The 15,935-nt window shown below is 30.8% G+C and overlaps 1 protein-coding gene across 6 annotated transcripts in view; it reads right to left on the bottom strand.

The window, feature by feature from the left end:
* LOC118201094 (lysosomal alpha-glucosidase-like) overlaps positions 1-15,935 on the bottom strand; it is a 184,572-nt gene that overhangs the window by 66,973 nt on the left and 101,664 nt on the right. For all 6 annotated transcript variants that reach the window (XR_015039502.1, XM_085810921.1, XM_085810923.1 and 3 more), the window contains 4 exons: positions 13,670-13,799; positions 8,522-8,693; positions 4,302-4,418; positions 3,042-3,190 (listed from right to left, as the gene is read on the bottom strand). Coding sequence is in view for 5 of the 6 variants with exons in the window: in XM_085810921.1 (XP_085667047.1) it covers positions 3,042-3,190; positions 4,302-4,418; positions 8,522-8,693; positions 13,670-13,799 (568 nt within the window). In the remaining variant the exon portion in view is untranslated. The remainder of the gene's footprint in view (positions 1-3,041; positions 3,191-4,301; positions 4,419-8,521; positions 8,694-13,669; positions 13,800-15,935) is intronic.

The following is a 15,935-nucleotide window of genomic DNA, read 5'->3' as shown; positions in this document are numbered from 1 at the left end:
AGGCAAACAGGTGCTCTAAGAAAACAACACAGCTTGTTCGTATGGAATATGTTTTGTAGTCACGTAACTGAGAACACTAAAAATCACTTAGCGTGGAACAAAACTAAGATTGCTCTTATACTAGGTGATTTAACTTTAATGCTACAACCTTTAGACATCTCTCTGAATGAACTATTCAAAGATCACATGTATGAACAATGGAATAACTAGGCGATAAGTAGCAAAAGGGAATATATGAAAGGTAGAGCTATGCTGGCTGCATCACATGATGTGCTGTTTGATTTCATGATCCAATCATGAGAAAAAGGAAAAGTAGGAACAGTGATCAAATCCTTCAAAAAGTGTGGGATTTGTAATGTATGGATGGTGATAAGGACAAATTGTTACGAGATACTGATGACAATGCAGAAATTGACACATTGGTTAAAAAAGGGGATCCATATGACGAGCCTCTTGACAACGAAAGTGAAGATGTACTTATGTAGCTATTTGCCTTAGAAGATGAATGTGAGAATTTTTAAACATACTGGTGAGTCATTTGCTTTATTTTATAATAGTTTTAATTTATATACATTCCAATATATATAATTTTGGTATCTGTCCTGTAAGAGGACGTTGGATTTTGGAGGCCTTTTTTATGATTCAATTATGGCCTTATTTGCAGAAATATATGATAATAAGAATTTTACTAAATGATGTTAACGGCAAAAAGAGGTGAAGCCAAGATCTAATGTTTCAGTACTGTTTAGGCAACTTCGAAAAAGAGAGGTAAGTTGGCTGTTATTATTTTCTGTGTATTGGTTGTGCTATTAAAAAGGCGGTTATGCTGATTACGTAATATGTATTTCAAGAAGCGGATAGCAAGAGTGTCCATCGGAGTAGAGTATGTAAAAATTCTTATTTGTGTGTTTAAATTTTGCTAAGAAAAGCAACATTAAAAATAAAACAGTCCACTACGTTTGTGTGTGAATTTCATGACTTTTGCTTTCAAGTGTGTTAAAATACAATGATCGAACAAATTAATTGAAAAACAAAAATCCTCTTTTTTCCTGTATTAAATATACAGGTATGAGATGATGATCTTGATGCTTAATGATCTAGTGTCAAGCAGAGATCCTGCATACACATGGAGCTCTATCATCCTATTCATATTCTTTCTGAGTATTAAAGATGTAAAGTTATCTGATAAAGAGAAATTTGTAAAAAATGTGGTTTGACATATATCCACCAAACTAAAAGACTGTTAAAATTTCTCATTAGGAAACATGAATCGCTTGTTTGATAAGGAGAAATAAACAAATTTTGATATCTAATCACAAATGGATACTTAATCATAATTATGACTTTGGATCTAGGTTATCTGTAAAGCTTATTCAGTTAGTATAATTTAGATTTCTATGAATCCTTCCACGTTAACAAAAAGTTTTCTACTTTAGTTAATGATATAAATTTTTTAATGTTTTCATATTTCTAAGGCCCATATAACACGGTGTTTGTTTCTTTGTTTCACTCGAACAACTGTTTCGGACAATTTTTCTGCCTGGTTTACTATTGAAAGAAAGACGCGCGATTTTTTCCTTCCTTTCCAAAAAAATTGCAGGTTGTTCGTTTTCAACCAATTAGCTATCAGCTTGTTTGTAATGGGGAACCAGTTTCTCCAGCGTTAAACCCCAAAGTGATCTATGGTGATTGGCTGTTGTGACAAAGCAGAAAAATTGTTCCAAACAGTTGTTCTTTTGAAACAAACCGACGTGTGACAGCAGCCTAATACAGTTTTTTTCATGTTTCAGTCCTGTTTCCCTTGGTAAGTCTCATTACATTTGTTTTCATTTTGTTCCACTCACTTCTTATCACTTCTCCGACTACTGAAATTTTCTTTTCCCTTTCTGAAATAGAGACACCTATGCCTGATTGCTTTCGAAACTCTTTTAAAAATCTATGCCAAAATAAGGTTGTTTTTCCATCTGATTTTCTATCTATAATCTCTTTAAAGCATTTAATAAAGTCAAAAATGTAGAACATGTCCATAAATCTTCTTGCTGTGCATGTTGGAAATAGCCTTTTTTCAGATACATCTGGAAAAATTTTACTAAAACATTGTTGCATGTTTTTTGTCTACACATACACACTGTCAGCTAAATATGTTATTGGTTAAATGTGCAGCTAAATGCCCCTGTTAGTTAACTACCTTGTTGGCTAAATATCTGTATCGATTAAATATCCTGTTGGCTAAATGCTTGTGTCAGGTAAATGTCCTGTTGGCTGACTGTGTGTGTCAGCTAAACGTGTGTGTCGGCTAAACATATGTGTCAGCTAAACGTCCAGTCAGGCAACTGTTGTGAGCTAAATGTCTCGTAAGCTAACTGAATTTTGGCTAAGAGTCCATGACCAATATTTTTTGCTTAATTACATGGTCAATCCTAAAGTTTATTATCTTCAGATTAAAAATGTTCGCTCATGATGAGTATACAGTAAAGTATGAATCAAGCCAGCAAATCACGATAAGGCAATCAATCTTCTATGGGAAAGATTGCATTAATGGAAGAGTTTCTAAAGGAAACTGAGCTAGTTGTATTTACATCACTCATTAAGAAAACATAATACAGACTATTCTACCATTTAAAAAGAATAACAGCTGGTATGAACTAGTATTTCATAGTTTTAACTATTTGACCCTAATAATGTTTGGATAATTTTCATGTGAAAAATAAAATGGATATTTATAAATAATATGTAGACTAATAACAGCAACAATGCTAATCAAGTATAAAATAATTAGAACTGCATATTTATTAACATATTCAAAGTCATCCAGAAGAATGTTTTATGTTATTCCAAAAAATAAAATCTTAAAAATGTGTTCTCTGAAAAGAAGCATGTTGTTTTCTAAAATTGATTAAATACTACGTATTCCTGCTATACATCTACAGGAAGGAAAAAATAAATCACAAAGAAATTTCTATTTTACATTCACAAAATTGTTAAACTGCATCAAATATTGTACTTATGTGTAATTAAACTAAACAGATAAAAAGTCTTACTCATGCAATAAAGGTCTAGCAACAGTTGATCCTTCAGTATGAGCAAAATGAAACAATGTATACAAATATGGCAGAAGCTCGTACCTAGTGTAAAGGGCTCGATTTACTATTTCAACAAATTCTTTACCAAAACTTGCAGGGTCTTGGTCCTATGGTTTAAAAAAAAAAAGTGCAGTGAATTTTTAGGATAAAAAATAAAATTTGGATAATAAAAAATAAATAAAATAAAATAAAAATAATAAGTAAATACAATAAAATTTAGGATAATAAATAAAATAATAAATAAATAAAATTTAGGATAATTAATAAACAGACAATAACAAAAAATTACAATCTGAAAACTTTCCATTGCAGTCAAACATTCTACAGAAGAATTTAACATTAAAATTTCTAAACATTTGAAATAGAAAAAAACATAAAAAGTTCAAAATCAACAATTACCTACCAATTACATAATAAATAGTGTTACTGACTACAACAAAGCTGCAAATATTCAAAAAATTATCAGTTGGATAAACTACAAATTAAATATTTTTATTTTATACCAATTACATATATTATTTGAAAAAAGTTTTTTTTTAAATTTAATTTGTAAGATTTCTTTTAAAATATTATGTTCATTAATCAATAGCCCAGTGATTAAATCTGAAAGATAAAGATTTTCTGCTGTTCTGTATGGCTACATTCTGAGAACTTGATATGCATGGGAAGATAAATTAAAGGTCTTAGTTGGGAAGATAAATTAAAGTTTCATGCAGTAGCAATATTTGCCAATTTTGTTGTTTTGGTTCTTGAATCCTTCCATTCTTTTTTGTTTGTAAATTTCAGAAGTATGTCTGAGGATTTTATCATGTCAGAATAGGTAGCAATATCACATTGTAGCAGAAAATAATACACCTCCTCTGAGGTAAAGGAATCTACTAACTCAAGGTGTAATATCCTCCTAATTGCCGATTACTGGAAAAACAACAAATAAAATGAGTTATGCAAACAATGAACTCAAGAAGTTTCGTTTTAAAAAAATATAAAAAAAGCGTATTACAAATACTTAAAAATTTACATATGAAATACTGCAGATTATACATAATTTCTGGAAAGTTTTCATTTATAGAAAAATAACTAATTAGTTTTATTTTCACTTATATCCAAAGCATAGCTGCTTTTGATTGAAGTTTATTCTTTTCTGTTACGAGATTGAAATTTTTTTAACTTTAGCTCTAAAAAATTAATAAGTTAGGACTGCATGAAAAGCAATCTTACTTTTGAATCAATAGAATTATGATTGCGACTGAAAGGATAAAATGCTCCTATCTGCATCCATCGCATACAAAGTTCCTCAGTCGCATTTCCAGCAAATCCACAGATATCAGCACCCACCTGATGTAAAAGAGTCACACATCAGAGAAATATAACTTCAGGAAATAAAATTTCTAAACAACTCAGTAAATAATTTCTGAGAAATAACTATTACTTCTTAGAATAAAAAATGCTTATTTCTGTTAATTTAATCCTCATTTGAATTATCCAACCAAAATGAAAATTAGTTACAAAAACAGTAGTGATATAAGGTTTCACCAATTTACAGGAAAAAATCGTTATGGAAATATTTATGATCTAAATATGTATCATATTAAAATATTTTATATATTTCTTCAGTGCATTATTTTTACATAAAATAATATAAATATATTTTAATGCATAAAAATATATTTTTATATATTTAATTTTATATTCACATGAGTCTCCATTTCTTATAAAATACATTAGGGGTATAATATATAATAAAAATTGTTTAAGCATATCTGGATTCCTTTTTTTCATACATACTTAGGATTTATTAATTAATAAAAAACAAGCTTACATTTAAGGAACAATTCTATCCATATTACACACAGCAAGCTCTTCTTTTATGCCAAAAAGCACTATACATTAAGACTGTTTATTGTCATTTACATTACATAAGCACAAAGTTAAAAACAAAAATGTTCAAAATAAATACTTAAAACATGCATTTTCAAAACATAAAAATGTTGAAGAACATCACAATATTAAAAAACTTGTATTACAACAATAAATTGGTGAACAAATCCAACACATACAAAAATGCTGTAAGACAGTTCTGTCTTAATTAACATATATGGGTGATTGGTATGTATGCTGCAGAAATCATGAAGACAAGATTTCTAAAGGTGGGAAAAATATTCAAATTTAAGCTGTTGGGAGAAAATATGGCAGTGAAAAGATTATGAATCCAAGTGAGATAATATAATTTTAACAAGAACATTACAATAAAATTTTACTAAGTTACCTGCTTAAGAACTTTATAAATACTGATATGAAGTTAACATAGCCACATGAAGTATTTCAGGAGAAGCAGTTGTACCACATTGTGCTGCTCAGGCAAAAAAAAAGCACATGTCACTGATACTAATTCAGAAGTCAAACAACAAAAATCAGCATTATATTTTCAAATTTTCACAGGACTAGTTTCGATGGTTTTACCAAACCATCATCCTCAGCTGCAAAAGCGCAAACGAACAAGATAGGATATAATGATTACATAAGATAAGAAAGCCTGGACAGGCTATAAGCTACTGGCGCAATCTGTTGATGAAACCAGAACTAAAACATAATTTCTGTAAAGGCTGAAGGCAAAGAAGGATTCGAATTAGGGTCGTTATCTAGAACAGAGAGATTCTTTTCAATGTGAAATGCCTCTAGAAAATCCAATTCACCAATGGAAGATGTTTTTTGAATAATTTTGGCAGCAGAAAAGTTGAAAGTTTTTTTGTTGTTTGACTTCTGAATTAGTATTTGTTCGGCATATTATTGTGTCTTAACATGTCATTGACATACGTTATTTTTTAAGATCCACAGGAATACAAGTCCAAAGTATGGGATGACTTTACATTTGAAAAATTTCAAAAGATAGCACAATTGATCATCACAAAAGTTGGCACAAATAACTCTTTGCCTGAATAGATACAAAAGATGGCATAAGTAATTATTTGTCTGTTATCTAAATTAAAATAGTAATGGCCAAACATCAAATACTCTTTTCCCAGGGCTTAATTTCTAAAATCAGAAGTGACGGAGTGTTATGGATGCCATCAGGAAGAACAGGAAAAATAAATAAACAAAATAACTAATAAACAACCAAAACTAATGAAATCTGAATTCTTTCAGATTTTACATTACACCCAAAGGGACTTTTTTTTTTTTTTTTATTACCTTTATTAAATATCATGTTCTTTGCTCTTAAACCATAAAATTCAATTCAACGGCAATATCGCAAAATAATTTTTAAACAAGCAAATCTTTAGAATTTCCCATACATAGTCTCGCGCGCTGGAGAAAGGAAAGTTTTTTTTTTCCGTACAGTGTGGTTGGGAGATTTTCTTTCCTTATAAAGTCTTTCAGAGAAAGACAGGCATGCATTCGGAAGTTAAAATCGATTTTTTAAATAAAATTTGCCTCCTAAATTTGTGTTTTATTACATAAAAGAAGTGCCAGAGTCCTTTCAGGGCTAGAATCACGTTTTACTTCAGAAACTAAGAAGTACCGCAGCTGAGCTCTGCACAAATTTAAGCTCTGTCTGTTCCTGCAAAACGGAAAATCACCATGTGATACAAAGAACCTACGATAAAATTCATAATGGCTTTATACCATGTAATAAACATAATGAACCATATAAGGATGCGAAAAATCAAAATGTGACAATTAAGAGAATTCACCATTTCCTGTAAGTGAAAATGCACCTTGCCTGTCAAGAATATTTGAAGGACACATATCAACCACTTTTAATAAAAAGTGCAGAGTGAAGTCAGTGCACTTAGGCTGAAACTTCATAATTTTATCTCTTAAATGATGTGGATCTTGCACAGATACTACTTAAAAGTGGATTGCCAAAACCTTATACATGAAGACCAAAGAATGGACTTTTTATATGTTACTAACTACTCAAATATTTAATTGAAGAATATACTGTGGGATCTGTTATAGTAAAAGTTACATTGTTAATCATTTCTATTACAATCAGATAGATGCCTTCTCCTTCCGAGGCACATAACAAAATTGCTAGTTGTTTCAAATTACTTAATCATTTTTTAATCCTTTGGGGATGTGATGGACATGGGCATTTTTCTTATATGTTTGACACAATAATATTTTCAAAGCAAGCAACGGCACTGTTGCTATTATGACAAAAGTATTTCACCAAAAGGATTCATTATCATATTGCAGAATTTTTTCGATACCAGGAAACTGAAAAAACATGGAAGAAAAATTTAATTAATGAATATCAATCCAGTAAATTCTTGGCATGCACACATGGCATTGCCCTATTACAGCAAAATAAATACAACACTCACAGGAATTATTCTGATGGACAATTTTCATGATAATAGTCAATTTTCATATGCTAATTTTTTACAGTTTATTTAATTTGATTGACTTGCATGTATTTAAGTTTTTTAGTTGCAAGAGTATATTTATTTTGAATAAAGCTCAAAGTACCCCGCTGATGGAACCAAAAAATTCTCCCTCAGGTGAAGAAAGAGATAAGTTGTCTCAATTTAATTTAATTGTTTTAATTTAATTTTATTGTTTCTTGATAGGCCAAATCAGCAGACTGAGTTTATCATTTTAGGCTAGGCTATGTATGCTTTTATGATTATACGTTGACTCTCAACCATGCAAAAACTTCTAGTAGATGTCCAACATGAATTACTTTGTTTTTGCACAATAGCTTTTCATTGGCACCATGAGTACACTGTAAATTCATGGAAGTTTGGTGGACTGGCTATCTATTAATAGTTGTTAACTAATGTTGGAATATGTAAAGAATCAAAGAGTCATTAGCAACAAGAAAGTATCACAAAATGAATTCAAGTATTTTTTTTTTTTTTTTTTTTTCCTTCAAAATAGGTTTGGCAGTCAACATGCTAATACTGTTTACAACTCCTCAAACACTATTCCCTTTGAGTGTCACATAAAGATAGTTTCATGTTTTGAGCAGAAAACATCTCTATAATATACACATCAAGAAAACTGCTTATTTAAATTAGTTTTTTGAAACATTCATTGCCCCCCTCCCATAAAGCTTGGTGACCCAAGTGGCTATTTATGTAGCCAACCACTTAATCTGCAGCTGTGATTCTCTAAATGATCACACATATTTCTTTTTTTTTTTTTTTTAAATTATTATTATTATTATCATCATCTTATTTAGTATGCAAGTTGAAACAAATTTCATGCAACTATACATCAAAAGCGATACTACGTGTTAAAATATATTTACTGATATCACTATATATTAAAATTATATCATCTGAATGCAGCATGAAAAGCATTATTTCAAATGCAACTTAAACTCTAATAATTTTAAAAACATTTAATAACAGCAGACTTAAATGAATATTTAAGTATGATAAACACCAAATACACTACATTGAATACTGGTAAATATGAATAATTCTCACAAATGGGATTCCAAATAAATTGAACTTTAGAATTCCTGGTATGGAGGCCTGTAACTGTTCCCATGTGCTTAAATTATCTCCTAAGAAGTGAGAAGTAAAGCGGCCAGAACCAGGGAAGGTTGAACGGCTAAGAACCATAGGTCGGGTTCCTGGCATAATAATTGCAAGAGTTCTGCAAAAGATACGATTATAATTATCCAACTGAAGCACAAAACATAAGACTATCTGCCTATCATAAAAGATATAAAAAGAAATTATTAATTCATATACATACAGCAGTAAAACTGGTTTTGAAAGCAATTCATGTATTAATAAAGAGATAAAAGCATTGGGTCATCCAGAGCTCTGTGATTTTCCAATGATAAATGCAAAGAAATCAATATAAAAACTTCCAAAAATTCTACTGAATCACATAAGCATCATTTTGTTCTATTACTATTCACCATCTCTCTTGCAGTGGAAAATTACTTTTTTTAAAAGTCATTAGGTTTTTTTTCATAAAGAAATTATCCAGGTACTGTTTGACACTCTCCAAAGAAGAGTACACTAGATGGTTTAGAGGATAAATATGAAGGATGACACAAAAACATCCCAGCTCTAAGCAATGACTCTTGGACATTCACTGAAAGTAGAAGTGAAACTGAGCATTGTCATGATGGAAGACAACAACTCAACAACTGGTCAGTTCTGGACATTTTGGTTCAATTTCTGCTTTTAAATTTGCCATTTGGGAAGAGAATTTTCACAAATTTATAATCTAATTTGATGGCAACCACTCATAACATACAATTCTTTTGTAGAACCATCATACACAAAGCATTACTTTTTTGGGGATGCAGCTCCCTTTCAACATTACTAATAAAAGTTCAATAAGCTTACCCTGTTTTTTTTTTTTTTTTTTTTAAACTCTTTTTCAGTCATGAGCAAGGAGCATTTTTACTTCATTTCAACAACGAATCACATGCTAAAATTCAAGCAAGTTTGAAAGTATGGAGCACTGATACAACATATTAGCTTATGTTCCCAATCTTCTTAAAATGTTTATGTACTGTAATTTTCAGAAAATTTATTGTGTCTGATAGTTCTTAAATTATACAATTTAGATTTTCAGCTATAGCTTCTTTTAATACATTTTTATTTACAAAAAAATGGTTGTCCAGAGACTCATCATTTTTTAAATTAAAATTTCCATATTTAAATATTTATTACAGCATTAGAACCATGCCTAGAAGAAGAACTAACGTTGGAATATGTAAAGAATCAAAGAAGATGCTATTATTGAAAAAAATTAGGAGATTTACAAAAAGAATGCATATTTTTAAATAACTACAAAGAAAAAGACAAAAATGAAAATAATTTCAAGAATGAAAAGAAACTGAATATAGGAAATTATGGAAATAAACAAAAAAAACGGAAGTTGCTGTAAATGAGGATACACAAGAAGATGAAAATAAAAATAAGAACTTTGAGAAGACTGAGAATTATACATTCAAAGTTATCAAAGAAAGAAAATTCCAAAACCCAAATTGGTCACTTGATTCAGGAGTCATATTGCCACATGACACATGACTAATAAGATAAACATTTTCATGAAATTAGATAGAAGCAAAATGGAATTCAAATGAAATCCAAAGGCATTGGAGAAGGATACTTATACTTTGCAGACAATAAAGATAATGAAATAAAAATCGCACACATTTTATACATTCCTGACATCAAAGGAGGACTAATACCCTTATGAAAAATCACAAACAAAGGGTTTACAGTTGAATTTGAAAAATATACTTGCAGAATAAAGAAGAAAAATAAAAGCTTAGCAATTCCTAAAGCAGATAGAAAATTTATTTAAGATAATCGAATCACAAAAGAAAAAAAGGCAAAATTGCAGTTAAGAAGTGAAAACAGCATGGATCTTTGGCACGGATGACTAGGACACAGAAATTATGAAACAATCAAGAGGCCAAAGAAATGGGATGGGCTGGCAAATGAAATAAGAATTGACCGAGAAATTGAAAAAGATAAAAAAAGAATGTTCATTGCTGCATCAAGAAACAAAGTATCGAACTGCTGTATCCCATGCTAAACGACTGCAAAAAGAAGCCAAAAGTCTTAAGAACAGACAATGGAGGAGAAAACACCAATAAAGGAATTAAAGAATATCTAAAAGAAGAAGGAATTAAATATCAAAACTCTGTAGCATATGCCATAAGAATGATCTCAGCCAACACCAATACAAGGCTAATCAATATATTGTCCAATGGCTATGGTGCGACTCTCTAGCTGTACATATTTGAAAGTGACATGCAGGAACCACAGTTAATCGGGAGAAAATCACATTTACAGCATCCCCCCTTTTTTTAATATCATATTCTCCATTCCCAGATACTGTAGGTGGGTAGATTTTCTAATTATTACTTAATTTACTTTAATTTATTTATTTATTTAATGGCTAGCAGTCTGCATACTGAAGTCCATTTTGAAGTCCATTTTGGAATTTTGGACTTTGAACTTTTAATGATGAATTTGTAAATCATATCTTTACTTAAATGAATTACTATGCAACTGAAACCATGCATCAATCCAAAAATAATCACATTCATGAACTCATCGTCAATCCGACATTATTTCAAATGAGTTCTTTCAAAATTTCACTGAACTGCAACAGAATATAGCATACGATAAAAAGAAAGAGAGAAACTTATAACATATATGAATTACATTTGTCTGTAAATAACCAAGATATATATACAATACAATTTTAATACCTGCAGATAAATAGAACTACATTTTACCAATACTTACATATTATTACTTTCAGTAAGTTTGGATTCTATTGGGAAATTTCATGTGAACCCTTCTTGTTTAACACTTAATAAAAGTAATACAAGTCAACAAGAACAAGATTTTCTTGATCTACATATTATTCAATACAATAAAATTAAACGGCTTGATAAAATTATTGAGCAAATTTAAGTTTACTATTTTTAAACTAATTAATTGGCATATCAACTTATAAAAAAAAAGTTAGCAACATAGTAATCAATCAAATTAACAGAATCAAAAATATCTGTACAGAAGTAGACCAATTAATTTTACTCACTCAAGTTTTTATAGGCAAACAAATTCCTTCCAATTTTATTAATTTTTTACTTAAAAAAGCAGGTGTTAACTTCCAAATTTAATCTTGAATTTAATAAGTCATGATGGACTTATATTAAACTGACCACAGAGCTTAAGTCTGATGTTTTGTGAGCTTTGACAATTTGTATATTTTATATTTATTATAAATTACTTTAATGTAAATAGTTCTAGCTACTTTTCTTTAACCCTTTGAGTGGTGTGGTTGAATCCCCATGGCTTGAGACCACATGCTGCCCAAAATCATTTTTCAGTGCATGTTTGGACTGGTGTGGTACGCAACCTCTTAGTCAGGCCTTACTTGTTGTCCGCACCTCTAACATCTGCAGATTAGCTATCTTTTTGCAAGAGATGCTACCAAGCTTACTTGACCCTGTACTACATGTCAGATGCCATATGTGGTTTCAACATGATAAGGCACCTCCCCATTACGGCAGATGCATTCATGAACATTTGAATCAGGTATCTGGTCACTGATGGATTGGGCGGTTGGACCGGTCCCCTAACCACCATATTATCCTGATTTAAGCAGCATGGATTTCTTTGTATGGGGGTGTACTGAAAAGTACTGTGTACGCAACACCTGTGGGTTCCAAAATGGATCTGGTTCTCAGAATCATCTCTGCTGTAGAAATCCAACAAAATCCAGGTGTATTTGAGCGAGTTTACCAATCCATGGTCCGACGTGTGTAACACATGCATCACTAGCAATGGTGAAAACTTTGAAAATCTTTTGTGACATTTTTACCAATCACCTATCACAGCACATGTAATACCGTATTTACGCGAATCTAATGCGCATCGTTTTTGACCAAATGAAGTATTCAAAATTGGGGTGCGCATTAGATTCGATGGCGCATTAGATTCGAGTGCAAAGTTCGCCGATGACATCAACCAAATTTAAATTGTAACAATGGATTACTGTATTTCTCGACTACATTTACCGTTACATTTATTGTTGACACATTATTGCATAGAGGATACAAACTGCAGAGTACATAGTCACGAAATGGAGGGCAAACAGAGAAGAATGTCATATGACGCTACTTTCAAACGTAAAGTAATTCTTTATGCTGAAAAAATGGCAATAGAAAGGCAGGGAGAGAGTTCAACGTAGCTGAGAGCAATGTTCGCTTGTGGCGGCAACAGAAATTGGCACTGTTTGCAACTAAAGATTCAATAAATTCCTCATACTATTGATGCGCATTACATTCACCGACAAACAATTTTTTTATTATTTAAAGTTTTAAAATGGGGATGCGCATTAGATTCGCATAAATACGGTATCTTTGACCAATAAATACTTCAGATGATCTCAGTCTTGTGTCTGTTCGTTTCTTGTACCTATCATACTACTTTTCCATTACACCAATAATCCTGGGACACCCTGTATAATAGCTTAAATTGTATAATATTCTTACAATGGTCTTATATGCACTGGTGTTTCTAAATTACCCATCAGTTTTTATAACAAACTTTTTGCAAATATGTCTTTTTTTGATCGCGTCAACCTTACCATGTTTGAAAATTATTAATTATTCATTTAAATACAATTTTTTTACATTAGTTCTCCATGATTAAATGAACTCATTCAAACATATGAAGGAGACAAAATACAACTATACCCAAATTATTGCAGATTTTTGTGTGGAAGGTTAATTCCCCTTGATAAGTTAACCAACCCTCTTTTGGGAAATGACTAATAATTTACTTTTTTTTTTTTTTTTTTTTTTTTTTTTTATGTACGTACAGTTCTACCTTATTTTTATGTATATACTACTCTTTTTTCTTTTTCAAAATGTAGGATTTTATTGCATACCATTACAAATTTTAAAAATTATTTCAAGTTTATTACAAATTTTAAATATTTTTAACACATTCATCTTAAGTATTAACATTTCCTATTTCAATTTGCAAAAGTTTTAAATTTCCTTTCTTAGGAGATAATCATAAATAGAAAATTAATAACCAATTATGAATACTTAAAAAGACTTAAATTCATCAACAAACCTAAAAGTTACATTAGTTTGAAAATAGCCATATAAATTATGAATGTCATAGTGTTTTCCTGCATAATGGATGGAATCCATACAAATTGTCTTTTCAAATATTTTGCCATCTCGTTTTGAACCTAAAACACCTGGAATATTAAAAATAAATTTAAAATAAATTAAACGCATTTTAATATTATCATTATAATAAATAGTCATCATTCATTTTGAATCAAGAAATAACATATGAAATATGATTTGGATTTTGAAGCCATGATATATTATATTTTTATGTTAGAAATAATTATTCAGCTTTTTACAAAATATATCCTTTAATTAGCTTTAAACATCGAAAAATCCTTTTTAGCAAAAATAGTGTTAAAATACAAGTATATATGAAATTTACAGCACATACAAACTATACTCAAAAAAAAATTTTTTGCAGACAATTAATTATAAATCATGAAACATCAGTTTTAGGTATCAATTACTTTTTGTAGTTTTAGGTATCAATTACTTTTTGTAAAATCAGTACTTAAAAGTTTCTAAAAAAACATGTAAACATGAAATAAAATATATGACTGCTGGTTTTATACAACTCTCATACACTTTTACAGCGTACTTTCTTATATCTTAATGCATTTACAATTTTGCCGTAGCTTCACTTTCCTGAGATAGAAGAACTGTAAATTATTAATCATAATTTCTTCAATTATTAAAGAAGTTAAGAAATTGCAGCTGTTTTGAGAACTGTCTAATAATAAATAAAACATATTTAATAAGCAGACATACTTTTAATAAAAATAAAAATTTTACTATCTGTCAAAAATTATTTTATTAAGAAATGAAATCAAGTTAGAATATAACTTGCAAAATTTAAGGAACAAATTAATTTTTCAACAGAAAACCATGAAATTGGGTAAAGGACTTTTCATGATCAGTAAAATGAAAGCCCGACTCAATAAAAATTGCAAATATCATCACCATCATGATCATAATATCAGAGGGTACATCAGAATACGCATTATTATGCGAGAAGTCAGCGGTGCAGTGCAAGGCTACTTAAAAAAAAAAAAAAAAAAAAGGAGACATTTCCAGGCATTCACCTGCAAGTGCAAGTGAAATTATACATGAAGTATGGCTACAAGAAAACATCAGAATGTCCTTCCAAGTGAGAGAATGATTGGCAAACTTGAAGCGGGTCAAAGTTTGACATTTGTCACACAAGAATTTGGAACTGATAAAAGTGCTGTTTCATGAGCTTAGAAAGACTCCTAAATAATAGGTAGAGCTGTAAGAAAGGTTTTTAGTGGTTAGCTATGGAAAGCAACAGTGACTGATGACCAGTATATCAAACTGCAGGCAAAAAAAAAGATCAAAACCAACAACAGGGAACATTGGTCAGCAGCTGTGCACAGTAACCAGAAGACAGGTGTCCCTGTTTAATTTGGCCAAACGACTTCATAAAGTGGCCTAGTCACCTGCTGTCCTGAATACTGCATACCATTGATAGCAGCCCATTAGCGGCACCATTTAACAGTTGTGTAGCGAATGCAAAGACTAGACACCTCATCAAACAGAGTCACGTCCTCTTTACCGATGAAAGTCATTTCAGTCTGACAAATGTTTCTTGCTACCAGTTGATATAAAAAGAGACAGGCACATGCTTTTATCCTGCTAACATCAGTGAAAGAGATCATTGGGGTGGTTCTGGCATACTTGTACGGGCAAGCACTATAATGAACGGACAAATGAAACTCCATATTTTTGACAGTTCACTTACCACAGATAGTTACTGTGATGAAATTATCCTTCCCCACATGCATCTTTTCCAAGGTGCTATTGGTCATGACTTTATTTTATGAATGACCATGCACAGCCATACAAGATTCATGCTGTTGAGGAGCTCCCGAAAAGTGAAGATATCCGCAAAATGGACGAGAACATGAGCATTCAACACGAGTGGAACATTTTAGGGAGAATCCCGGTGGTACAATCTTACCCTCTCAGAAACCCACACAATTGAAATAGATGCTTCTGGAGAATGGGAGCTCTTACCCTAGGAACTGTTAGATCATCTGATAATGAGTATTGACACAAGGTGCAATGTAACTATTGCAGTTAGGAGAGATGATATCTTTTACTAAGGGATACTATTTTATTATTTTCCCTCTTGGCCAGACAGTTTTTTGTACCAACATTCTGTCAATAAAGATTTTTTTTTTTCTATTTGTTCCATACTGTATGTGTCTTATTCATTTTTTTGTGGGGCGGGGCCTCCTATA

This window comes from Stegodyphus dumicola, chromosome 2 (assembly GCF_044657685.1).
Source record: "Stegodyphus dumicola isolate Sdum_Otavi_A_Nest chromosome 2, ASM4465768v1".
Classification (NCBI taxonomy): Eukaryota; Metazoa; Arthropoda; class Arachnida; order Araneae; family Eresidae; genus Stegodyphus; species Stegodyphus dumicola.
The sequence above is the reverse complement of the archived record's forward strand: the minus strand, read 5'-3'. Positions and strand labels throughout refer to the sequence as shown.